This window comes from Pristis pectinata, chromosome 38 (genome assembly GCF_009764475.1).
Source record: "Pristis pectinata isolate sPriPec2 chromosome 38, sPriPec2.1.pri, whole genome shotgun sequence".
NCBI classification, from domain to species: Eukaryota; Metazoa; Chordata; class Chondrichthyes; order Rhinopristiformes; family Pristidae; genus Pristis; species Pristis pectinata.
Genome location: NC_067441.1, coordinates 8,112,359 through 8,139,600, shown reverse-complemented (window position 1 = coordinate 8,139,600; position 27,242 = coordinate 8,112,359). Strand labels below are relative to the sequence as shown.

The following is a 27,242-nucleotide window of genomic DNA, read 5'->3' as shown; positions in this document are numbered from 1 at the left end:
CTGGGATGGGGGGGTCAGTGGTGGGATTTTGGGGTTCATTCTGGGACAGGGGTCAGGGCTGGGATTTGGGGGTTCACTTTGGGAAGCGGGGCAGTGCTGGGATTTGGGGCTTCATGGGGATTCAGGCTGGGATTTGGGGGTTCACTGGGATAGGGGGCCAGTGCTGGGATCTGGGGGTTCACTCTGGGATGGGGGTCAGTGCTGGGATTTGGGGGTTTGCGCTGGGACAGGGGTCAGGACTGGGATTTGGGGGTTCACTCTGGAGGGGGGGGTCAGTGCTGGGATTTGGGGTTCGTGGATGGGTGTCAATGCTGGGATTTGGGGTTCACTCTGGAACATGGGGTGGGTGCTGGGATTTGGGGCTTCACTGGGACGGGGTTGGGTCGGGCGGTGCTGCCCCGGGACAGGGCGGGGAGGGAGCGGCACCGGGACTCGGGAGGGGCGGCCGCACCCACCTGCAGCCTCGACCGGCAAGTCCTCCCTGGACGCCCCGCAGCCCATGCCCGGTCCGGCCGCAGCGGGGGGAGAGCCGCCGGCTGCGCCTGAAATGTGGCTCCCGGTGCCCGCTTGTGACGGGGCAGAGGCGGGGGACGTAACAAGGGGGAGGGGGGAGGGAGCGGGGAGTGAGGGAGGGAGCGCGGAGGGAGCGCGGATGAGAGGGGAAGTGAGGGAGGGGCAGTGGGAGCGGGGAGAGGGGAAGGTGGAAACGGGGGGGGAGGGGGGAGGGAGAGGGGGGAGAACAGAATGGGGGAGAGAAGGGGAGAGAGATGGGAGGGAGGGGCAGTGGGGAGGGGAGGGGGCAGTGGGGAGAGGGGCAGTGGGGATGGGAGGGGGCAGTGGGGAGGGAGGGGCAGTGGGGAGCGAGGGGGCAGTGGGGAGGGGAGGGGGCAGTGGGGAGGAAGGGGGCAGTGGGGAGGGAGGGGCAGTGGGGAGGGGAGGGGGCAGTGGGGAGGGGAGGGGGCAGTGGGGAGCGAGGGGGCAGTGGGGAGGGGAGGGGGCAGTGGGGAGGGAGGGGCAGTGGGGAGCGAGGGGGCAGTGGGGAGGGGAGGGGGCAGTGGGGAGGGAGGGGCAGTGGGGAGGGGAGGGGGCAGTGGGGAGGGAGGGGCAGTGGGGAGCGAGGGGGCAGTGGGGAGGGGAGGGGGCAGTGGGGAGCGAGGGGGCAGTGGGGAGGGGAGGGGGCAGTGGGGAGCGAGGGGGCAGTGGGGAGGGGAGGGGGCAGTGGGGAGGAAGGGGGCAGTGGGGAGGGAGGGGCAGTGGGGAGGGGAGGGGGCAGTGGGGAGGGGAGGGGGCAGTGGGGAGCGAGGGGGCAGTGGGGAGGGGAGGGGGCAGTGGGGAGGGAGGGGCAGTGGGGAGCGAGGGGGCAGTGGGGAGGGGAGGGGGCAGTGGGGAGGGAGGGGCAGTGGGGAGGGGAGGGGGCAGTGGGGAGGGAGGGGCCGTGGGGAGCGAGGGGGCAGTGGGGAGGGGAGGGGGGCAGTGGGGAGCGAGGGGGCAGTGGGGAGGGGAGGGGGCAGTGGGGAGCGAGGGGGCAGTGGGGAGGGGAGGGGGCAGTGGGGAGCGAGGGGGCAGTGGGGAGGGGAGGGGGCAGTGCGGAGCGAGGGGGCAGTGGGGAGGGGAGGGGGCAGTGGGGAGCGAGGGGGCAGTGGGGAGGGGAGGGGACAGTGAGGAGCGAGGGGGCAGTGGGGAGGGGAGGGGGCAGTGGGGAGCGAGGGGGCAGTGGGGAGGGGAGGGGGCAGTGGGGAGGGGAGGGGGCAGTGGGGAGCGAGGGGGCAGTGGGGAGGGGAGGGGGCAGTGGGGAGGGAGGGGCAGTGGGGAGGGGAGGGGGCAGTGGGGAGAGCCGGCAGCAATTGGAAATGGTGTTGTGGCTCAGTACTGAGTGTATTCAGGGCAGGGACTGACAGACTGTTGAGGAACAAAGGGTTGGTGTGTGTCAGAGGCGCTGAGGTAACAGATTACTGACTGTTGGGGCAGGTATAAGCAGCTGAATCTCCTTCTTGCTTCCATGTTCTTGGACCTGGTATTGGTATTAGTTTATTATTGTCACTTGTACCGAGGTACAGTGAAAAACTTGTCTTGCAAACCAATCGTACAGGTCAATTCATTACACAGTGCAGTTACATTGAGTTAGTGCAGAGTGCATTGAGGTAGTACAGGTAAAAACAATAACAGTACAGAGTAAAGTGTCACAGCTACAGAGAAAGTGCAGTGCAATAAGGTGCAAGGTCACAACAAGGTAGATCGTGAGGTCAGAGTCCATCTCATCAAGGGAACCGTTCAATAGTCTTATCACAGTGGGGTAGAAGCTGTCCTTAAGTCTGGTGGTACGTGCCCCCAGGCTCCTGTATCTTCTACCCAATGGGAGAGGAGAGAAGAGAGACTGACCTGGGTGGGTGGGGTCTTTGATTATGCTGGCTGCTTCACCAAGACAGCGAGAGGTAAAGACAGAGTCCAAGGAGGGGAGGCTGGTGTCCGTGACGTGCTGGGCTGTGTTCACAACTCTCTGCAGCTTCTTGCGGTCCTGGGCAGAGCAGTTGCCGTACCAAGCCGTGGTACATCCAGATAGGATGCTTTCTGTGGTGCATCGGTAAAAGTTGGTGAGAGTCAAAGGTGACATACCGAATTTCTTTAGCCTCCTGAGGAAGTAGAGGCGCTGGATGCTCCAGGACGCTCTTGGAGTGTGTTCCCTGAGGTGGACTCCTGGGTGAGTGGGCTGTTCCTTCAGAAAGAGAGTCGCCACACAAAAGTGGGAGCACAGTAACCCTTCAAGCCTGATGTACCAATTAATATTGCCCAAATTATTCCAGCTTTCTCCCTGTATTCCTTGATCTCTCAAGCCCTTAGGAAAATATCTAGCTCCTTCTTGGATATATTTAATGACTTGGCTTCAACTATTAGAGAATTCCGCAGGTTCATCAGTCTCTGGGAGAAGAAATTTCTCCTCATCCCTGTCCTAACCCTAACCCTGTCCTTCACCGTGAACGGCAGGGCCCTGGGGAGTGTTGTAGAACAGAGGGACCTAGGAGTACAGGTCCACGGTTCCCTGAAAGTTGCATCACAGGTAGACAAGGTGGTGAAGAAGGCATTTAGCACGCTGGCCTTCATCAGTCAGGGCACTGAGTACAGGAATTGGGAGGTTATATTGCAGTTGTACCAGACGTTGGTGAGGCCGCACTTGGAGCATTGTGTTCAGTTTTGGTCGCCCTACTATGGGAAAGATGCCACTAAGCTGGAAAAAGTGCAGAGGAGATTTACGAGGACGTTGCCGGGACTCGAGGGACTGAGTTACGGAGAGAGGTGGGGCAAGTTGGGACTTTATTCATTGGAGCGTAGAAGACTGAGGGGTGATCTTATAGAGGTGTATAAAATTACGAGGGGCATAGACAGGGTGAATACACACAGTCTTTTCCCCAGGGTTGAGGGCACAGGTTTAATATGAGAGGAGAGAGATTTAATAGGGACCTGAGGGACAACTTTTTCACCCAGAGGGTGGTCTGTATATGGAACGAGCTGCCAGAGGAAGTGGTTGAGGCAGGTACATTAACAACATTTAAAAGACACTTGGACAGGTACATGGATAGGAGAGGTTTAGAGGGAGATGGGCCAGCCGTGGGCAAATGGGACTCGTGTGGATGGGGATCTTGGTCGGCATGGACCAGTTGAGCCAAAGGGCCTGTTTCCGTGCTGTAGGACTCTGTGATATATCTCTCTCTCTACCCCTCTCTCTCTCTACCCCCTCTTACCTCTCTCCCTACCCCCCTCTCTCTCTACACCCTCTCTCTCTACCCCTCTCTCTACCTCTCTCCCTCTCTACCTCTCTCTACCTACCTCTCTCTCTCTCTACCTCCCTCTCTCTACCTCTCCCCCCCTATAAAGGTTTGTAAGTTTATGAGAGGCATAGATAAGGTAGACCGTCAGAATCTGTTCCCCAGGGTAGAAATGTCAAACACCAGAGGACATGCATTTAAGGTCGGGGGGGGGGAGTTTAAAGGTGACGTGAGGGGTGAGTTTGTTTACACAGAGAGTGGTGGGTGCCTGGAATGTGTTACCAGGGGTGGGGGTGGGAAGCAGGCAGTTTGGTGGAGTTTAAGAGGCTTTTAGATAGACCCATGAATATTGCAGGGAATGGAGGTGTGGCTAAGTTTGCGGATGACACCAAGATAAGTGGAGGAGTAGGGAGCATAGAGGAAATAGAAAGAATGCAGAGGGACCTAGACAGTTTAGGAGAATGGGCAAGGAAATGGCAGATGAGATTCAATGTTGAGAAATGTGCAGTTGTACACTTTGGAAGTAGAAATAAGCGGGTAGATTATTATCTAGAAGGAGAGAAGATTGATAGTGCGGTAGTACAAAGGGACTTGGGGGTACTTATACAAGATACCTTAAAAGTTAACCACCAGGTTGGATCGGTGGTTAAGAAAGCGAATGCTATGTTGGCATTCATCTCGAGAGGTATAGTGTATAAAAGTAAGGAAGTGTTGATGAGGCTCTACGGGGCGCTAGTGAGGCCTCATTTGGAATACTGTGCGCAGTTTTGGGCCCCGCATCTTAGGAAGGATGTGCTGACGTTGGAGAGGGTTCAGAGGAGATTTACGAGAATGATTCCAGGAATGAAAGGGCTTAAGTATGATGAGCGTTTGTCGGCTCTTGGACTGTACTCGCTGGAGTACAGAAGGATGAGAGGGGACCTCGTAGCGACATTTAAAATGTTGACAGGTAAGGATAGAGTAGATGTGGCTAGGCTGTTTCCCTTGGTGGGCGTGTCCAGGACCAGAGGGCACAATCTTAGAATTAGAGGGTACAGTTTCAAGACAGAGATGAGGAGAAGTTTCTTTACCCAGAGGGTGGTGAAATTGTGGAACTCCTTGCCACGCACAGCAGTGGAGGCCAGATCAGTGGGGGTATTCAAGGAGGAGATAGACAGATATCTAAATAGTCAGGGTATCAAGGGATATGGGGATAAGGCTGGCAAATGGGATTAGAATAGTTTTTTTTTCTCTCTTTTTTTCCCACCCCATTTCTTTTTCCCTTTTCCTTGGAGCAGACTCGATGGGCCGAATGGCCTGCTTCTGCTCCCTTATCTTGTGATCTTGTGATCTTGTGGGAGGTACACAGGAGGAGGACATTCAGTATAAATCGGCATTGGGATTGGCACAACATCATGGGCTGAATGGCCTGCCCAGTGCTGGACTGATCTATGTTCCAAGTCTGGGCTCTATCACCTGGGGTGTTCCCCCATGGATCTCAGATGCTGATTTCAATGAGGATTGGCAGCGTTTGTGATCCCAGGACATCCCCGAGTCCTTCCCAACCCCCACGGACACTGGGCAAGCGAAGGACCCCCCGTGCACACCAGCATTAGAAGTTGCGTCTTCAGCGGGTTTCAGCACTGCAGCCGCTGACTGGCCGTTGGGTTAAATTTCCTGTTTTGTGAAGCCCCCGTTCTCCAGGCCTGGTGAGACCCAGACCTAGCGCGCGGTCGTGGCCTTGCAAATGACTCCACGCAGACAGGAATAGACGCACAGCAAGAGTAAATGGGATTTGGTTGCTTTGATGTCCAGAGATGTTGCATCCCGTCCAACGCTCCCACTCCTCTGCAATCCAAACCTTTGCAAGCCCCAGTAATCAGCAGACGGGACCTCCTCTGTGGCAGACCAACCCCTCTCCCCCTCTGGGACGACACAAACTTCAGTGATTGGCTGTAGTTATACAGCATGGAAACAGGCCATTCAGCCCAACTCGTCCATGCCGACCATCTAAGCCAGTCCCATTTGCCTGCGTTTGGCCCATATCCCTCTGAAACCTTCCAATCTGTGTACCTGTCCAAAGAGCTGGGTTGCAGTTTCCCACTAAGGCCTTTGGTTCCATGAGTGGAGGTGTATCTCTTGTCTGTGGGCCGTATCTCAGCTAACGATGAGTCAGAGTACAGGAAGGAGACAGAGCTTAGTGACATGGTGTCAGCTAACGATGAGTCAGAGTACAGGAAGGAGACAGAGCTTAGTGACATGGTGTCATGAAAACAACCTTTCCCTCAATGTCAGCAAAACAAAAGAGCTGGTCATTGACTTCAGGAAAGGGGGCGGTGTACATGCACCCGTCTACATCAATGGTGCTGAGGTTGAGAGGGTTGAGAGCTTCAAGTTCCTAGGAGTGAACATCACCAATAGCCTGTCCTGGTCCAACCAGAGATGCCACGGCCAAGAAAGCTCACCAGTGCCTCTACTTCCTCAGGAAGCTAAAGAAATTTGGCATGTCCCCTTTGACCCTCACCAATGTTTATCGATGCACCATGGAAAGCGTCCTATCTGGATGCATCCCGGCTTGGTACGACAACTGCTCTGCCCAGGACCGCAAGACGCTGCAGACAGTTGTGGACACAGCTGAGAACATCAGGGAAACCAGCCTCCCCTCTGTGGACTCTGTCTACACTTCTTGCTGCCTCGGTAAGGCACCCAGCATAATCAAAGACCCCTCCCACCCCAGTCATTCTCTCTTCTTCCCCCCCACCCCCACCACCCTCATTGGACAGAAGATACAAAAGCCTGAAAGCACGTACCACCAGGCTCAAGGACAGCTTCTATCCCGCTGTTATCAGACTATTGAACAGTCCCCTAGTCCGATAAGATGGACTCTTGACCTCACAATCTACCTAATCGTGGCCCTTGCACCTTCTTGTCTGCCTGCACTGCACTTTCTCTGTAACTGTAACACTTTATTCTGCATTCTGTTAGTGTTTTCCCGTGTACTACCTCAATGCACTGATGTGATGAATTGATCTGTAAGGACGGCATGTAAAACAAAGCTTTTCACTGTACCTCAGTACATGTGACAATAATAAAGCAATTTACCGATTGGGGAAAGTACCTCAAAATCCAGGTTATGTTTACCACAAGAATTCTTGTCCACCCAAGCCCTGGGAACAGGAAATGCTGAGTTGACAAGCAGATGAGGTGACAGACAAGCCCAAGGTGAGGTGACAGACAAGCAGATGAGGTGACAGGCAGGTCCAAGGTGAGGTGACGGACAAGCAGATGAGGTGACAGACAAGCCCAAGGTGAGGTGACAGACAAGCAGATGAGGTGACAGGCAGGTCCAAGGTGAGGTGACGGACAAGCAGATGAGGTGACAGACAAGTCCAAGGTGAGGTGACGGACAAGCAGATGAGGTGACAGGCAGGTCTAAGGTGAGGTGACGGACAAGCAGATGAGGTGACAGACAAGTCCAAGGTGAGGTGACGGACAAGCAGATGAGGTGACAGACAAGCCCAAGGTGAGGTGACGGACAAGCAGATGAGGTGACAGACAAGTCCAAGGGTTCTGCTGTCTCTGGGTTGACCACTGTTAGCCTGGTGTCTGTGGTTTTTGAGATAAAGGGTCATCATCCAAGGACAGATACTTGATATGCAATAATACATACTCATTCTCAGCTGTGTTATATCGAGTCACAGAGTCACACAGCACAGAAACAGACCCCATGGCCCACCATGGCTGTACTGACCATTGGACCCAGCCACACTCATCCCTTTTCCCATGTCCATAGGTTTCCCTGCCCCGGTGATTCAAGTGCTCATCCAGACGCTTCTTAAATGTTGTGAGAGCCTCTGCCTCCACCTCAGTGTGTTCCTCATTCTAGCCACTGTAAATGGCAGGGCCCTGGGGAGTGCTGTAGAACAGAGATACCTGGGGTTACAGGTACATAGTCCCCTGAAAGTGGAGACACAGGTAGACAGGGTGGGGAAAAGGCATTCAGCACACTGGCCTTCATCGGTCAGGGCACTGACTACAGGAGTTGGGACGTCATGTTACAGAACAAGACGTTGGTGAGACCACACTTGGAGTACCGTGCGCGGTTCTGGTCGCCCAGCTATAGGAAGGGTGTCATTAAGCTGGAGAGGGGGCAGGAAAGATTCACCAGGATGTTACCGGGGCTGGAGGGCTGGAGTTATAAGGAGAGACTGGAGAGGCTGGGACTGTTTTTCCTGGAGTGGAGGAGGCCGAGGGGTGACATTGTAGAGGTTTATAAACTCATGAGGGGTATAGATGGGGTGAATAGTCTTTGCTCCAGGACAGGAGAGTCCAAAACTGGAGGGCATAGATCAGATAAGATTTCTTTATTAGTCACATGTACATCGAAACACACAATGAAATGCATCTTTTGCGTAGAGTGTTCTGGGGGCAGCCCGCAAGTGTCGCCACGCTTCCGGCGCCAACATAGCATGCCTGCAACTTCCTAACCCGTACGTCTTTGGAATGTGGGAGGAAACCGGAGCACCCGGAGGAAACCCACGCAGACACGGGGAGAACGTACAAACTCCTTACAGACAGCGGCGGGAATTGAACCCCGATTGCTGGCGCTGCAATCGCGTCACACTACCGTGCCTGCCAGATTTAAGGTGAGAGGGGAAAGATTTAAAGGTGATGTGAGGGACAACTTTTTCACGCAGAGGGTGGTGGGTATATGGAACAAGCTGCCAGAGGAAGTGGTAGAGGTGGGTACAACATTTAAAAGACACTTGGACAGGTCCATGGATAGGAAAGGTTTAGAGGGATATGGGCCAAACACAGGCAAATGGGACTAGCTTAGATGGGCACCTTGGTCAGCATGGACGAGTTGGGCCAAAGGGCCTGGTTTCCGTGCTGTATGACTCTATGGTGTTCCCACCCTCTGGGTGAGAAAACCTTTGCCCTCAGATCCCCACAAAACCTCCTACCCCTCTCCCTAAATTAGCTGCCATGGTTCTAACAATGCAATGGTCAGTACACTTCAGAAACACTTTATTCGATCTAATACTTGATCACAAGAGGTGCTACACGGCGATTCTTCAGGATTAAACCCTACAGAGGTGAAAAGTGAATTGGTGGCTCTGGTACAAGCTCAGCTATGACCATTGGCTCACGTTCCAAGCTTCAGTGAGGCTGGTGTTCCTTACAAGGTAATTGATACAGCCGGCTCCATGGTACAGCCTCTGGAGACCCGGGTTCGATCCTGACCTCCGACACTCTGTGTTTGTGTGTGGGGGGGGGGGGGGGGGGGGGGGGGGGGGGGGGGGGGGCGAGGTTGGTGTGTGTCTGTGTGTGTGTGCGTGTGTGTGTGTGTGTGTGTGTGTGTGTGTGTGGTGTTTGCACATTCTCCCTGTAACCGTGTGGGTCTCCCCCGGGTGCTCCGGTTCCCTCCCACATCCCAACGACATGCGGGGTCAGTGAGCTAATTGCCCCTAGTATGTGGGTGAGGGGTAGAATTGATGGGAGAGTGGGGGATTAGTCGGGGAACGGTTACAGGACGAAGGTGTGTGAAGGCTTCTCACGAGGAGGTGGTGGGGTGGGTGGGAATCTCTGGAAGGGAATCCCTGGTGAGTTGTGGAGGCTGGATCACGGGGGGTGGGAATTAAAGTGGAAGGAGATGAGGGGAATTGAGGGCTGTGGGGAACTGGGACGGAAGAGGAGATGAGACCTGCGGCAGATCAGCCACAGTCACATTGAATACCGGGCCGGGTTTGATGGGCCGAGTGGCCAACTCCTTTTTCTCTTCTGTGTAGAATGGGATGGATGGGCTGAATGGCCTTGTGCGAAACGAGGACAGTCTTCTTGTTTGGAAGTAGCGTCACCACCTGCAAGATCCAACAAGCTGCTCCAAGAATCTCGATTCTACGCAGACAGGAATAGACGCACGCAGAGAGTAGGTGAGACTCGGTTGCCTTGACATCCGGTGATGTTGCATCCCGATCCAACACTTGAGCATATTTCCCACTCCCATGCAATCCAAAGCTGGGAGTGTGTGACGGGACGGTGCAGAGGGAGCTTCACCCTGTGTCTGACCCCAGGAGTGTGTGATGGGACGGTGCAGAGGGAGCTTCACTCTGTGTCTGACCCCGGGAGTGTGTGATGGGACGGTGCAGAGGGAGCTTCACCCTGTGTCTGACCCTGGGAGTGTGTGATGGGACGGTGCAGAGGGAGCTTCACTCTGTGTCTGACCCCGGGAGTGTGTGATGGGACGGTGTAGAGGGAGCTTCACTCTGTGTCTGACCCCGGGAGTGTGTGATGGGACGGTGTAGAGGGAGCTTCACTCTGTGTCTGACCCCGGGAGTGTGTGATGGGACGGTGCAGAGGGAGCTTCACCCTGTGTCTGACCCTGGGAGTGTGTGACGGGACGGTGCAGAGGGAGCTTCACGCTGTGTCTGACCCCGGGAGTGTGTGATGGGACGGTGCAGAGGGAGCTTCACCCTGTGTCTGACCCAGGGAGTGTGTGACGGGATGGTGCAGAGGGAGCTTCACCCTGTGTCTGACCCCGGGAGTGTGTGATGGGACGGTGCAGAGGGAGCTTCACTGTGCCTGACCCCAGGAGTGTGTGATGGGACAGTGCGGAGGGAGCTTCACCCTGGCCCTGACCCTGGGAGTGTGTGACGGGACGGTGCAGAGGGAGCCTCACTCTGTGTCTGACCCCAGGAGTGTGTGATGGGACGGTGCAGAGGGAGCTTCACCCTGTGTCTGACCCTGGGAGTGTGTGACGGGATGGTGCAGAGGGAGCTTCACCCTGTGTCTGACCCTGGGAGTGTGTGACGGGATGGTGCAGAGGGAGCTTCACCCTGTGTCTGACCCCCGGAGTGTGTGATGGGACGGTGCAGAGGGAGCTTCACTCTGTGTCTGACCCCGGGAGTGTGTGATGGGACGGTGCAGAGGGAGCTTCACCCTGTGTCTGACCCTGGGAGTGTGTGATGGGACGGTGCAGAGGGAGCTTCACTCTGTGTCTGACCCCGGGAGTGTGTGATGGGACGGTGTAGAGGGAGCTTCACTCTGTGTCTGACCCCGGGAGTGTGTGATGGGACGGTGTAGAGGGAGCTTCACTCTGTGTCTGACCCCGGGAGTGTGTGATGGGACGGTGCAGAGGGAGCTTCACCCTGTGTCTGACCCTGGGAGTGTGTGACGGGACGGTGCAGAGGGAGCTTCACTCTGTGTCTGACCCCGGGAGTGTGTGATGGGACGGTGCAGAGGGAGCTTCACCCTGTGTCTGACCCTGGGAGTGTGTGACGGGATGGTGCAGAGGGAGCTTCACCCTGTGTCTGACCCCAGGAGTGTGTGATGGGACGGTGCAGAGGGAGCTTCACTCTGTGTCTGACCCCAGGAGTGTGTGATGGGACGGTGCAGAGGGAGCTTCACCCTGTGTCTGACCCTGGGAGTGTGTGACGGGACGGTGCAGAGGGAGCTTCACTCTGTGTCTGACCCTGGGAGTGTGTGATGGGACGGTGCAGAGGGAGCTTCACCCTGTGTCTGACCCTGGGAGTGTGTGACGGGACGGTGCAGAGGGAGCTTCACCCTGTGTCTGACCCCAGGAGTGTGTGATGGGACGGTGCAGAGGGAGCTTCACTCTGTGTCTGACCCCAGGAGTGTGTGATGGGACGGTGCAGAGGGAGCTTCACTCTGTGTCTGACCCCGGGAGTGTGTGATGGGACGGTGCAGAGGGAGCTTCACTCTGTGTCTGACCCTGGGAGTGTGTGACGGGACGGTGCGGAGGGAGCTTCACTCTGTGTCTGACCCCGGGGGTGTGTAATGGGACGGTGCAGGAAGCAGTAGGGAGGACAAGGGAACATTAATACACTGGCCAAGTGGGCAAGCAAGTGGCAAATGCAGTTTAATGCAGAGAAAGGTGACATGATGAGCTTGGGAGGAAAGAATTTTTAAAGGGAAAGTTGGATAAAAGTAATTAGGCCTGAATATTTAAAGGGGAGGTTGCTAGATCTCGCAAAGGGATCATAGGGCTCTGGGGAACTGGGGCAGGTTATCCACAATATATCGGAATGGTGGGGCTGCCTTGAGGGGGCCGAGTGGCCTGCCCCTATTGCCCTGAGGCCTTGTCATGATCAGGGGGGCAGAGAGGGAGGGAGGGAGGAGCCCCAGCGCCGATGGGCTGAATGGCCGGCTCTCTTGCTAGAGATCGCAAGTGGTTACGGAGCTCATCAAAGCTCGTCATGGCTGGCGGAGAATGGGACCGAGGTTTTAGAATGGGAACGCGTGGGGTTGGGATGTCCTGTAGGGGCCAGCCCTTCCATTTTAATCTGGCGCCCATTCTCAAGGCTCTAAAGGGTTAATCGTCCTCGCGGAGGTCAAACTCAGGCATGCTTCTTGCGCGACGGGCTGTGATCAGCCCCGGGCCTGAGGTCTCTGCACCCCTGTCCTGGCAGAAGGGGTTAATCCTGAGCCGGGATCTCATGGTGATGAGGGAGAGGCTGTGCTCCCACCTGCTCTCCAACTGTTGCCGGAGCACCTGTGGCCCCGACTGCTCCTCTTCCTCTTCGATGAAGTCCAGAAGCGCCGAGCGGAATAACCGAGGAACCTCGTGGACCTCGGGGTCAAACTCGCAGACGAGCTTCCGAAATCTGAAAGGCAACGCCCATGAAAAAAAGTGAGGATAGATCTCTTCACTCTGTGTCTGACCCATGCCCTGGGAGTGTGGGACAGGACGGTGTAGAGGGAGCTTCACTCTGTGTCTGACCCCGGGAGTGTGTGATGGGACGGTGTAGAGGGAGCTTCACTCTGTGTCTGACCCCGGGAGTGTGTGATGGGACGGTGCAGAGGGAGCTTCACTCTGTGTCTGACCTCGGGAGTGTGTGATGGGACGGTGCGGAGGGAGCTTCACTCTGTGTCTGACCCTGAGAGTGTGTGATGGGACGGTGTGGAGGGAGCTTCACTCTGTGTCTGACCCCAGGAGTGTGTGATGGGACGGTGTGGAGGGAGCTTCACTCTGTGTCTGACCCCAGGAGTGTGTGATGGGACGGTGTGGAGGGAGCTTCACTCTGTGTCTGACCCCAGGAGTGTGTGATGGGACGGTGCGGAGGGAGCTTCACCCTGTGTCTGACCCCAGGAGTGTGTAATGGGACGGTGTAGAGGGAGCTTCACTCTGTGTCTGACCCCGGGAGTGTGTGATGGGACGGTGCAGAGGGAGCTTCACTCTGTGTCTGACCCCGGGAGTGTGTGATGGGACGGTGCAGAGGGAGCTTCACTCTGTGTCTGACCCCGGGAGTGTGTGATGGGACGGTGCGGAGGGAGCTTCACTCTGTGTCTGACCCTGAGAGTGTGTGATGGGACGGTGTGGAGGGAGCTTCACTCTGTGTCTGACCCCAGGAGTGTGTGATGGGACGGTGCGGAGGGAGCTTCACCCTGTGTCTGACCCCAGGAGTGTGTGGTGGGACAGTGTAGAGGGAGCTTTGCTCTGTGTTTAACCCTGGGAATGTGTGATGGGACAGTGTAGCAAGCAGTATATCGGTCTCTGTCGCAAGTGGACTTGAGTACAAGCTTCTTCCTTCAACTGTATAAAGCTCTGGTGAGAGTCTGCAGCTGGGACGTTGTGTACTGGTCTGGTCTCCCTACTTGGGGATGGATGTTAATGCAGTGAAGGGGTACTGTGAGGGTTCACCAGATCAGTCCCTGGGGGTTATCGTGTGGGGAGGGATTCAGCAGACTGGACCTGTGCTCAGAATGAAAGATACCAAATTCTTGAGGAGCCTTGACAGGGATAATGTTTCCCCGGCTGGGGTGTGTAGAACCAGGGGTTATAGACTCAATATATGGGTGGACTTCACCCAGGGAGTGGTGAATCCTGGGAATTCTCTCTGCCCTGGAGCACTGTGCTCTGTCCATACAGTGACCAGGGGTGTTCGGCAGGGATCTGTGCTGGGACCTCTGTGATATATGTATATAAATGAGGTGGACAAGGATGTAGATCAGTAAGTGCGGATGACACAAAAGTCGGTGGAGTTGTGAGGAAGGTTGCCACAGGATTCAGCGGGATATAGAGCAGTTGGGGATGTGTGTTGTGGTGTGACTCAGGGGTCAGTGCTGGGCCCATTGTTGCCTGAAATCTATATCAACGATTTGGATGAGAGCGTACAAGGCATGGTTAGTAAGTCTGCAGATGACACCACAACAGTGAAGGTGTTTATCAGGATTTACAGGGGGATCTTGAGCAGCTGGGTAAGTGGGCCGAGGAACGGCAGATGGAGTTTAATTCGGACAAGTGCGAGGTGTTGGACTTTGCAAAGTCAAATCCAAGTAGGACTTTCACAGTGAACAGTAGGGCCCTGGGGAGTGTTGTAGAACAGAGGACCTTGGAGTACAAGTACGTGGTTTCACAAGTGGACAGGATGCTGAAGAAGGCTTTTGACAGGCTGGTCTTCATCAGTTAGGACATGCAGTGTAAACATTGGGAGTACCTTGGGCGGTTGTACAGGACACTGGTGAGGCCGCGCTTGGAGCATCGTGTTGGGTTTTGGTCGCCCTGCTACAGGAAAGATGCCATTAAACTGGAAAGAGTGCAGAGGAGATTTACGAGGATGTTGCCGGGACTTGAGGGACTGAGTTATGGGGAGAGGTTGGGCAGGCTGGGACTTTATTCCTTGGAGTGTAGGAGACCGAGAGGTGATCTTATAGAGGTGCATAAAATTATGGGCGAATGCATTCAGTCTTTTTCCCAGAGTTGGGGTATCAAGAACCCGAGGGCAGAGGTTAAAGATGAGAGGGGAGAGTTTTAAGAGGAACTTGAGGGGCAACAAGGGTGAATGAGCTGCCAGAGGAAGTGATTGAGGCAGGTGCATGAACAACATTTATAAGGTATTTGGGCAGGTCCATGGATAGGAAAGATTTAGAAGGTTATGGGCCAAATGCTGGCAAATGGGACTAGCTTGGAAGGGGCAACTTGGTCAGCATGGACAAGTTGGGCCGAAGGGCCTGTCTCCGTGCTGTATGACTCTTTGGCTCTATATGGGCAGAGATGTGGCAGATGGAGTTTAATCCGGACAAGTGTGAGGTGTTGCACTTTGGGAGGTCAAATGTAAGGGGAAAGTCTACAGTAAATGGCAGGACCCTGAGGAGCATCAATGTACAAGGGGATCTTGTGGTACAAGTCCACAGCTCCCTGAAAGTGGCCGCAGAAGTGGACAGGGCGGTAAAGAAGGCGTACGGCGTGCTTGCCTTCATTGGTCTGGGCATTGAGTCTAAGAGTCAAGAACTCACATTGCCCCTGTATAAAACTTTGGTGAGGCCGCACTTGGAGCACTGTGTGCAGTTCTGGTCGCCCCGTTACAGGAAGGGTGTGGAGGCTTTGGAGAGGGTGCAGAAGAGGGTCACCAGGATGCTGCCTGGATCAGAGAGCATGAGCTATAAGGAGAGGTTGGACGAACTTGGGTTGTTTTCTCTGGAGTGTCGGAGACTGAGGGGAGACCTGATAGAAGTTTATAAAATTATGTATAGATAGGGCAGACAGTCTTTTTCCCAGGGTAGAAATGTCAAACACCAGAGGACATGCACTTAAGGTGAGAGGGGGAAAGTTCAAAGGAGATGTGCGGGGCAAGTTTTAGAGAGCGGTGGGTGCCTGGAATGTGCTGCCAGGGGTGGGGGTGGAGGCAGATATGATAGAGGGGTTTAAGAGGCTGTCAGACAGACAGATGGACAGGCGGAGATGGAGGGAGATGGTCCACCTGCAGACAGATGTGCAGTTTAATTTGGCGTCACGGAGACACCAGAGACGGCAGACGCTGAAATCCGGAGCAACACACAATCTGCTGGAGGAACTCAGCGGGTCGAGCAGCGTCTGTGGGGGCGGGAAGAAATTGTCGACGTTTCGGGTCCTGACACAGAGTTCCGACCCGAAACGTCGACAATTCCTTCCTCCCACTGCCCCCCCCACCGCCACCACAGATGCTGCTCGACCTGCTGAGCTCCCCCAGCAGATGGTAAGTTGGCATCTTGGCCAGCACGCAACTTGTGGGCCGAATGGCCTGTTCCTGCACCGTTCTCTGTTTGAGAAGGAAGTGGGTGGATTTTCGGGTGCGGGTGGCCCCGGGATAGTCCCACCCGCTGGGAGTGGGAGATCCTGGGACGGGACGGGACGGGAAGGGATGGGATGGAACGGAACAGGACGGGAGGGGACGGGACAGGATGAGTTGGGACGGGATGGGATGGGAGGGGACGGGACGGGACGGGACAAGTTCCCTACCTGAGGATGACCGGCCCACACTGGGATGGTTTGATCCTGGAGCAGAGGTCCTGCAGCTCCAGCTGCTCGGCGGGAGGGAGCTGGTAGGCGCGGCGGGGCAGTGCGTTGAGCCAGGTGTAGTCGGCGACATTCCGCAGCCTCCGGCACTCCGCCCGGCGCTCCCGCCACAGCCTCTCGGCCCGCTTCAGCTGCCAGCTCAGCTCCAGGGTCAGCGTGTCGGACACCAGCTCCGCCCGGGAGCGCCGCCCGCGCGCGGGGCCCTGCTCACTCCAGCTGAACACAGACGACAGGAACATGGCGGCGGGTGGGAGGGGGGATCCGGGCCTGCTGGAGGGGAGCGGAATGGCCGTCAGCACTCGGGGACCCCTCTGTACCCCTCCCCAAACACGATACTTCACCCCCCACCCCCCAACACCCCTCAGCCCCGCCGCACCCCAACCTTCAACAGGAGCCCTGCCGCGGGCAAGCCACAATCTGTGTGTGGGGGGGGGGGGGGTGGTGAAGCCTGCCACAGTTGAATAGTTTGGAGCTGGCAGAAGGGGTTGGAGGGCTAGCATGAAGGCAATGGGCCAAATGTCCCTCTTTGGCGGCACTCGCCCACTGATCTTGGTTGAACATGCCCAGTTCCCCGGTGTAAGGAATTTATCCCAGTCCAGCCACATGGTCAAGAAAGCTCACCAGTGCCTCTACTTCCTCAGAAGGCTCAGGAAATTTGGCATGTCCCTGATGACCCTCCATTAATTTTTATGGATGGACCACAGAAAGCATCCTATCTGGATGCATCCCGGCTTGGTACGGCAACTGCTCTGCCCGGGACCACAAGAGACTACAGAGAGTTGTGGACACAGCCCAGCACGTCACACAAACCAGCCTCCCCTCCACGGACTCCGTCTACACTTCCCGCTGCCTCGGGAAAGCAGCCGACATAATCAAGGACCCCCTCCCCACCCCGGACATTCTCTCTTCTCCCCCCTCCCATCGGGCAGAAGATACAAAAGCCTGAAAGCACGTACCACCAGGCTCAAGGACAGCTTCTATCCCACTGTTATCGGACTCTTGAACGGACCTCTCACACGCTAAAAGATGGACACTTGATCTCCTGATCTACCTCGTCGTGGCTCTTGCACCTTATTGTCTGCCTGTACTGCACTTTCTCTGTAACTGGGACACTTTATTCTGCATTCTGTTTTCCTTCTGTAGTACCTCGATGTGCTTATGTACAGAACGGATGGCATGCAGACAGAAGCTTCTCACTGTGTCTCGGTACATGCGACATTAATTAACCAGTCATCTCTGGGGGACTACTGCACCCCGTACCCCAGGGCCTCTGTCACTTCCCTGAGGAGGGAATGAACAGCATTGCCCTCTCCCCACCCCAGCGGAGGCTCCCCGTCCTCCCTCCTCCACTCCGACCCCACCCAACCCCACTGCGGGCAAAACTGAGCAGCCCCTTCAAATGAAGCCCCTCGTGAGGGGCTGTCATGTTGAGCTGAACGAGTGCCGACAGCTCGGTGGTACTCAGCAAGATCCCAGTAAGGTCAAAGCCAGTCGGAGCCAGTGGCCGATTACTGTTCCCGGACACCGGGCCACACCTTCTGCCGTTCAGAGACTGCCTGCAGGGTCTTCAACACTCACCTGAGGGAGCAGAGGGACCACGGTTTAACCTCTCATCCAAAACACGGAACCTCTGGCAATCTGGCACCCTGGAGCTGGACTGGGTGTGTGGGCTGGGATCTTTGGTCCTTGCTCTGGAGTTGGACTTGAATGCGCTGGAGGAGGGAGAGAGGGACAGAGGGAGAGAGAGAGAGACAGAGGGACAGGGCAGAGGGAGAGAGGGACAGAGGGAGAGAGGGAGGGAGAGAGGGAAAGAGAGGGGAGAGGGGGAGAGAAAGTGAGAGAGAGAAAGGGAAAAAGGGGAGAGAAATACAGAGATGTACAGACAGAGTGAGTGAGATAGAGGGAGAGAGAAAGAGAGAGACGGAGGATGAGAAAGAAAAAGTGAGACAGGGAGACAGACAGAGCAAGAGAGAGACAGAGAGACAGAGAGACAGAGAGAGTGAGCAATGACCATCCCTAAATGCATCAAGATACAAAGCAGTGAAAATCAAATAAAGTTCAGACACTGGAAGTCTGAGATAACACGCAGGGTCTTCGACCTGGAGCATTCACTCTGATTCTCCTCCCACACGTGCAGCCTGACCTGCTGAGTGGTTCCAGCATTTTCTGTTTTTTTAAGGTACAAAGCAGTCTGGGGAACAAAGCTCATGCTCCTACATACCTGTGCGTTAGCGGTACACCAGAAAGCTCACGCTCCTACATACCTGTGCGTTAGCGGTACACCAGAAAGCTCACGTTCCTACATACCTGTGCGTTAGCGGTACACCAGAAAGCTCACGCTGCTACATACCTGTGCATTAGCGGTACACCAGAAAGCTCACGCTGCTACATAGCTGTGCATTAGCAGTGCACCAGCCCCTATAAGATGAATGGAGACGCAGGTCTGCAGATGGTGCAGCCTGAGCAGGGTCTCAACTTGAAACTTCTCCCGCACAGACGCTGCTCGACCCGCCGATTTCCTCCAGCAGATCAGTTGTTGCTTCACCTAGCCACAACCCTTCATCCTAGGATGTACCCACAGGGTTCCCACCAAATGCTAAATGCAGAGCAAGTGGAGACACTGCTTTGTTTATAACAATCCCGGGACCCAGTCCGGGGCTGGACTCAAATCTCTCAGCTCTGATCTGCTCATACCTGAAGCACCCGCAGTCTTGAGCTAATGCACACAGATCTAGAAAAAGAACAGCACTATCTCCTCCCTAGAGTTATAAAATTCTCTCCATCGTAGACCACACTCTCAGTATAAAGCTCCCGGTTATAACCTCACAGAGCAATAGAGAGAGGCAGCGCAGAAACAGGCCCTTCAGCCCACAGATCCGTGCTGACCAGTCACACCAATCTTACGGTTTGTTATTAACTCTCCCCACATTCCCATCAACCCCCCCCCCCACCCCACAGATCCTACCCCTTCACCCACACACTGGGGGCAACTTACGGCGGGGAATTAACCCACCAACCCCGCGCGTCGTTGGGATGTGGGAGGGGACCGGAGCACCCGGGGGGGAAACCCACGCGGTCACAGGGAGAAGGTGCAAACTCCACACACGCACACACGCAGACGCACACTGCCAGAGGTCAGGATGGAACCCAGGTCTCTGGAGCTGGGAGGCAGCGGCTCTACCCCTGCGCCACGGGTGACAACTTGCATCATAGTATGTCAGGCAAGGTGTGAAGCAGCAAATTAGAAGTTGCCTGTCACATGGTTAATACGATAAACCTGGGAAAAGTAATCTACACATAGACCGGACGTCAAAGTTGAGATAATACTGTATAGGAGAGGCTCATGGAATGTGTACAAGTTGGTTCCCTTCATCAAATCTTGAGGGAAACTGCTATTTAAGATCTCATTTTGTGTCTTAAAGATTAATTGTCAACCTTGTCCCTTTGGGGAAGGGTAACCACAATATGAAAGAATTCGCAGTGAATGACAGGGGAGTGTTGCAGGTCAGAGAGACCTTGGGGTACACGTACATGGATTCCTGGAAGTGGCAACAGCGGTAGACAAGGCATGCTGTCGTTTGTCAGTCAGGTCACAGAGTACAGGAGCTGGGATGTTGTGTTACAACTGTACAAGACGTTGGTGAGACCGCACCTGGAGTATTGTGTGCAGTTCTGGTGGCCGTATCATAGGACAGATGTGACTTAAGTTGGAAAGGGCACAGAAAAGATTCACGAGGATGTTACCGGGACTGGAGGGCTGGAGTTACAAGGAGAAACTGGAGAGGCCGGGACTGTTTTCCCTGGAGCGAAGGAGGCTGAGGGGTGAGAGGTTTATAAACTCATGAGGGGTATAGATGGGGTGAATAGTCTTTGTCCCAGGACAGGAGAGTCCAAAACTAGAGGGCATAGATCAGATAAGATATCTTTATTGGTCACATGTACATCAAAACACACAATGAAATGCATCTTTTGCGTAGAGTGTTCTGGGGGCAGCCCGCAAGTGTCGCCACGCTTCCGGCGCCGACATAGCACGCCCACAACTTCCTAACCCGTACGTCTTTGGAATGTGGGAGGAAACCGGAGCACCCGGAGGAAACCCACGCAGACACGGGGAGAACGTACAAACTCCTTACAGACAGCGGCGGGAATTGAACCCGGGTCGCTGGCGCTGTAAAGCGTCACGCTAGCTGCTACACTACCGTGCCTGTAAGAAAATAGCAGAGGAATTAAACTAATATTTTGAGAATATAAGTCAAATATTTGAGGGATATGGGCCAAAGACAAGCAAATGGGACTAGCTCAGATGGGCATCTTGATCAGCATGGACTAGTCGGGTTGAATGGCCTGTATCCGCGCTGTGTGACCCGATGAATCTGTGATTCTGTCTTCATGGAGGATGTGCAAAGTGGGAAGGTACATCAGAGAATCTGGACTGAGGAACTGAAGGAGATCAGTACTGCAGTAGGGGTCTTGGTCCCTAATAAATCTGAACGGTCTAGAACGTGGAGTGATACAGCGGAGAGGTAAAAATCGGCAGACACTGGAATCTGGAGCTAAAGATGGACTGCTGGAGGAACTCAGCGGGTCAGGCAGCACCTGTGAAGAGAAATGGACAGTCGGCCTTTTGGGTCTTGTCCTAACGTCCATTTCCCTCCACAGATGCTGCCTGACCCGCTGAGTTCCTCCGGCAGCTCGTATCTTTTTTGCTGTAGAACAGTCCAGCACAGGAACAGGCCCTTCGGCCCACCGTGTCCGTCCCGACCGAGATGCCAATTTAAACTGCGATTCCTGCCTGCACTCACTCCACCTCCCTCCATTCCCGGCCGGTTCATGCCCCTTACAGACAGCGGCGGGAATTGAACCCGGGGTTGCTGGCGCTGTAACGCGTTACGCCAAGTCGGCGTGGATACGTGAAACAGAACTCATGTTGTACTAACCGGCTGCAGTTCTTCACAGTGGGATAGATAATGGGGGGGGAATTAGTGGGTGTGGGGCATTTGGATCTTCAGGAGGACTTCACTGTGGTCCCATACAGGTGGTTGGACAACAAGGATAGAGTTCAGAGAACTGTGGATTGATGACGTGGATTGGGAATGGGTTATCGGACAGAACGTACGGAGCGGGAATAACCAGATCCTAGGGTTGTCAGGTTGGGACAAGTAGTCCTTGGGGCCCAGCTGTTCACAACGTACTGAGGGGAGCCAAGCATTATGTTTGTCACAGGGACCCAGGAGACTGCCGATGCTGGAATCTGGAGCAACTCGCAAGATGCCGGAGGAACTCAGCAGGAAATGGACAGTCGATGTTTCGGGTCGAGACCCTTTAACTGGGTTGATGAAGTTTGTCGTGTCTGTAAGGTACTGTGTTGCTGCTGCAAAAATCTAATTTTCACGGCATTTGTACCCTGGGTACGTATGCCTGTGACAATGAACTTGAGGTGTCCTATTTCTAAGCCTGTGGATGAGACAAAAATAAGGGCAGGACTGTGAGTAAAGAGAGGGTTGGGAAGAGACTTCAGGGGAATACCGACAAGGCAGATGAGTTCAGAATCAGGTTTATTATCACTGACACCTGTTGTGAACTTTGTTGTTTTCTGGCTGCAGTACAGTGCAAGACACAAAGGCAGAAAAATTACTCTACCTTACAAAAATAACAAGGTGGTGTTCTTGGGTTCATGGACCGTTCAGAAATCTGATGGCGGAGGGGAAGAAGCTGTTCCTGAATCATTGAGTGTGGGTCTTCGAGCTCCTGTACCTCCTCCCTGATGGTAGTAACATAAAGAGGGCATGTCCCAGATGGTGAGGGTCCTTAGTGATGGATGCCGCCTTCTTGAGATGTCCTCAATGGTGGGGAGGGTTGTGCCCGTGATGGAGCTGGCTGAGTCTACAACCCTCTGCAGCCGCTTGTGATCTTGCACATTCTGGTCACCTTACACCTGGGGGATTGTGGACGGTTCTGGTCTCCTCACACCTGGGGGATTGTGGACAGTTCTGGTCACCTTACACCTGGGGGATTGTGGACATTTCTGGTCACCTTATACCTGGGGGATTGTGGACGGTTCTGGTCACCTTACACCTGGGAGACTGTGGACAGTTCTGGACACCTCACACCTGGGGGATTGTGGACGGTTCAGGTCTCCGAAGAAAGCGTTTGGTGAGACCGCACTTGGAGTACTGTGTGCAGTTCTGGTCGCCCAGCTATAGGAAGAACGTCATTCTGCTGGAGAGGGGGCAGGAAAGATTCACGAGGATGTTCCCGGGACCGGAGGGCTTGAGTTATAAGGAGGGACTGGACAGGCTGGGACTGTTTCCCTGGAGCGAAGGAGGCTGAGGGGTGACCTTATAGAGGTTTATAAATTCATGAGGGGCATCAATAAGGTGGATGGTCACAGGCTTTTCCCCAGGGTAGGGAGTCTAAAACTAGAGGGAATAGGTTTATGGTAAAAGGAAAGAGATATAAAAAGGGGACTTGAGGGGGAACTTCTTCACACAGTGGGTGGTGGGTATATGGAACAAGCTGCCTGTGCAAGTGGCCGAGACCTTTGAACAGGTACATGGATAGGAAAGGTTGAGAGGGATATGGGCCAAATGTGGGCAAATGGGACTGACTCAGGAAGGGAGCTCGGTCGGCATGGACGAGTTGGGCCGAAGGGCCTGTTTCTGTGCTGTCGGACTCTGCGTCTCTCTGACTCCGAGGGGCGTACGCCACAGAGAGAGTGCAGCGAAGTTTCGTGGACTGCTTCCAGGGGTGGTGGGTCTGCTCTACGAGGAGAGATTGAGTCGACAGAGACTGCGGTCTCCAGAGTTTGGAGGGAATGAGAGAAGTTCTCACGGATCTTGACAAGATTCTTACAGAGTCGAGCGGCAGGGTGTGGCGAGGGTGATTCCAGTAGCTGAGGAGGCCAGGGCCCGGAGGCAGGCTGAGTATAACGGGCAGGAGGTTAGGAGGTGTTGATTCCAATGTTGGGCCTGTGACCTGCAGCATTACCTCTGTCTCTCTGTCTCTCTGTCTGTCTGTCTGTCTGTCTGTCTTTCTGTCTGTCTGTCCATCTCTCTCTCTCTCTCTCTCTCTGCACAGACACCGCCTGCCCTACTGAGGATTTCCAGAATCTGCAGTTTTTTGATTTGCATGCGGGGATATTTCAGGTGAACCTCAGGAACTCTCCGCCCCGGGCTCAGTCCCCGAGATCCTTCAGAACAATGGTGGGCTGGTCCCTGTGCGAAAAGATCTCGGACAGACACGATGGATGCATAATACTGTGCATACAAAACCCTCTCCCGACAACCCTAACAGATCGTTCCATCATGCACCACACTCTCAGACACAAGTCCACAGTTCGAGCTTTCACACACACATCGTCCTTACGTTAGCCCACCCCCAGCAGCTGACTTACAACACATCCCATCTTCAGAAAAGGAATCTCACAACACATCTGCTTAATGTAGTTGAATTAAACTCACATCATCACAATTTCCACAACACACCCACAGTGTAAGGGTCTGGGGTATAACACTCACTGAGACACTCACCCTCAGTGTAAGGTTTTTATAACCCTATGGAATCTGTTCCTTTTGAAAGGATAGAAAATTACTTCGGAACTTACAAGTGTGAACTCCAGTGTGATCGTCTCCTGAGTTCCAGTCTTTAATGGGTTAAGTCCTCCTTTACCCCCTAAGTTTGGAATGTTTGACAGCCACGAAATCTTGCCCAGTCTCCCCGTGGGCAGTGAGTCACACCACCCCACCAGGCGTTGTAACGACAGACCAGTGAGTCCTGCTGTGTTGGGGCATTAAGCAGACATCGCCCTGACAGAGTGTTGCAGATCTGCCTGTGTGTCCACCAGTGTAACTGACCCCTATCCATCCTCTCCTGGGCCACAGGTAATGACCAGATTATCAGGTATTAAACCAGTAATCCCAAGGGTCCTAGCTGAGTCAGCACACCACTGTGGAGGACACAGCGGCCGGGATGGGACTCCTAAGGGTGTCTGGGAATCCAGTCGTCTGCCTACCTCATCCGCCTGTTTCTAACCCAGCTCTCCGCTGGTATCAGGGTTCTTTCGAAAACAAAATCTACTGCAGTTCGTGATCTCACATCCACTGACTCTGTCTACACTTCCCACTGCCTCGGGAAAGCAGTCCACATAATCAGAGACCCCTCCATAGAACCATAGAACCATACAGCACAAAACAGGCCCTTCAGCCCACCATGTTGTGCCGTCCATCAAACCACCCTCACACTATCTAACCCTTTCCTCCCGCATATCCCTCTATCTCACGTTCCTCCATATGCCTATCCAACAAACTCTTGAACCTGTCCAATGTACCTGCCTCCACCACCACCCCAGGCAGCGCATTCCATGCCCCAACCACTCTCTGGGTGAAAAACCTCCCTCTGACATCTCCCCTGAACCTCCCACCCCCGTCATTCTCTCTTCTCCCCTCTCCCATCATGCAGAAGATACAAAAGCCTGAGAACATGTACCACCAGGTATTGGTATTGGTTTATTATTGTCACTTGTACCGAGGTACAGTGAAAAACTTGTCTTGCATACCAATCGTACAGGTCAATTCATTACACGGTGCAGTTACATTGAGTTAGTACAGAGTGCATTGATGTAGCCCAGGTAAAAACAATAACAGTACAGAGTAAAGTGTCACAGCTACAGAGAAAGTGCAGTGCAATAAGCTGCAAGGTCACAACAAGGTAGATTGTGAGATCAGAGTCCACCTCATCCTATAAGGGAATTGTTCAATAGTCTTATCACAGTGGGATAGAAGCTGTCCTTGAGCCTGGTGGTATGTGCCCTCAGGCTCCTGTATCTTCTGCCTGATGGGAGAGGGGAGAAGAGAGAATGACCCGGGTGGGTGGGGTCTTTGATTATGCTGGCTGCTTCACCAAGGCAGTGAGAGGTAAAGCGTTCTCAGGCTTAAGGACAGCTTCTATCCCGCTGTGATCAGACTCTTGAACGGACCTCTTGTACGATTAAAGATGAACTCTTGATCTCCCCAATCTACCTCGTCGTGGCCCTTGCACCTTATTGTCTGCCTGCACTGCACTTTCTCTGAAACTGTAACACGATGTTCTGCATTCTGTTTTCCTTTTTACTACCTCGAGGTACTTATGTACGGAATGATCTGTCTGGATGGCACGCAAGCTTCTCACTGCACCTTGGGGCATGTGACAATAATAAACCAATGGTCAACGACCATTCCTACCAATCAGCTGCGGATTGACCACAGTTCAGTGACATGCAGAAGGGCATGTTAGGAGCAGTGCCAGCCATACCCATTCACGATGTTCCCGCTGGTGCTGGCACAATGGACAGAACGATCTCAGAGCCAGTGGGTCCAGTCGAAACTCTGTTGGTTGCACCACAACTCGTCCTGAACGATGGCGGGCCATTTATCAGCGGGCAGGAGGGGGACAGTGAAGGCTGTCATCACCCTCAGCGAAGGGGGAGCCCAGTGACCCAGCGCTGGAGACGAGGCTGAATTCACAACCACGTTCAGCATGAAGTGTCGAGTGGATGATCCTTCTCTGTTCCCTCCTGAGAGCCCCACCATCACCCACACCAACCTCACCAACCTCAACCTTTCCCTCAACGTCAGCAAAACAAAAGAACTGGTCATTGACTTCAGGAAGGGGGCCGGTGCACATGCACCTGTCTACATCCATGATGCTGAGGTCAAGAGGGTTGGTAGCTTCTAGTTCCTTGGAGTGAACATCACCAACAGCCTGTCCTGGTTCAACCTCGTAGACGTCACGGCCAAGAAAGCTCACCAGTGCCTCTACTTTCCTCAGGGGGCTGAAGAAATTCGTCGTGTCCCCGTCGATCCTCACCAATTTTTATCGATGCACCATAGAAAGCATCCTATCTGGATGTATCACGGCTTGGTACGGCAACTGCTCTGCCCAGGACCGCAAGAAACTGCAGAGAGTTGTGGACACAGCCCAGCGCATCACGGAAACCAGCCTCCCCTCCGTGGACTCTGTCTGCACTTCTCGCTGCCTCAGTAAACCAGGCAACATAATCAAAGAACCTACCCACCCCGGACATTCTCTCTTCTCCCCTCTCCCATCGGGCAGAAGATACAAAAGCCTGAAAGCACGTACCACCAGGCTCAAGGACAGCTTCTATCCCGCTGTTATAAGACCATTGAATGGTCCCCTAGTACGATAAGATGGGCTCTTGACCTCATAATCTACCTCGTTTATGGCCTTGCACCTTATAGTCTGCCTGCACTGCACTTTCTCTGTAACTGTAACACTTTATTCTGCATTCTGTTATTGTTTTCCTTTGTACTCCCTCAATGCACTGATGTGATGAAATGATCTGTCCGGACGGTATGCAAGACAAGTTTTTCACTGTACATGTGACAATAATAAACCAATTTACCAAGTCTAGTTGCCTTGCCTATTCCAGTGTCTGTTTAAATGCCTTTAAACACAGAGATTGTATCTGATTCCACCACCTCCTCTGGCAGTGTGTTCCAGTTATCACCTACTCTCTGTGTTAAAAAACTTACCCCTCAGATCCCCTTTAAATCTCCTCTCTCTCATGTTCAATCTTCTTGACCCCCCCTTCCGTGGGAAAAAGATTCTGACAATCTACCGTGTCGATGCCTCTCATAATCTTGTATCTATCAGGTCACGCCTCAGCCTCCTTCGCTCCAGGGAAAACAAGCCCAGCCTGTCCAGTGTCTCCTCATAACTAAAGTCCACCCATCCAGGCAACAGGCTGGTCCATAAAGAAAGAAACTGCAGCTCAAAGTCAAGGTCGAGTTTATTGTCACACCCACAAGTCCGTCTGTGCACAGGTGCAATGAAAAACTTACTTGCAGCAGCATCACAGGCGCATAACGTCAGATAAGCAGCATTCACAAGAAAAACATAAATTAAATAAAATTATACAATAAAGAACACACTTAGAACAAAAAAAAAGTCCATTGCAGTGCAAAGTGGTCCCAGTGTTGCTGTACTGAGGCGGTGATTAGGGTTGTGCCGGTCGGTTCAAGAACCGAATGGTTGAAGGGAAGTCGCTGTTCCTGAACCTGGTGGTGTGGGACTTCAGGCTTCTGTACCTCCTGCCCGACGGTGGCTGTGAGAAGGTGGCCCGGCCCGGATGGTGGGGATCCTTGATGATGGATGTTGCCTTCTTGAGGCAGCGCCTCCCGTAGATACTCCCGATGGTGGGGAGGGATGTG

At 54.1% G+C, this 27,242-nt stretch overlaps 1 protein-coding gene across 1 annotated transcript; it reads right to left on the bottom strand.

Annotated features, from left to right (window-relative positions):
• Positions 1 to 12,072: 12,072 nt before the first annotated feature.
• On the bottom strand, positions 12,073 to 16,274 carry LOC127586935 (protein RD3-like). Its single transcript, XM_052044965.1, has 2 exons — positions 15,979 to 16,274; positions 12,073 to 12,364 (listed from the first exon to the last, which is right to left on the bottom strand). Exons 1-2 carry the CDS (start codon positions 16,272 to 16,274, stop codon positions 12,073 to 12,075), a joined length of 588 nt encoding a protein of 195 aa, XP_051900925.1.
• Between the last annotated feature and the right edge of the window lie 10,968 nt (positions 16,275 to 27,242).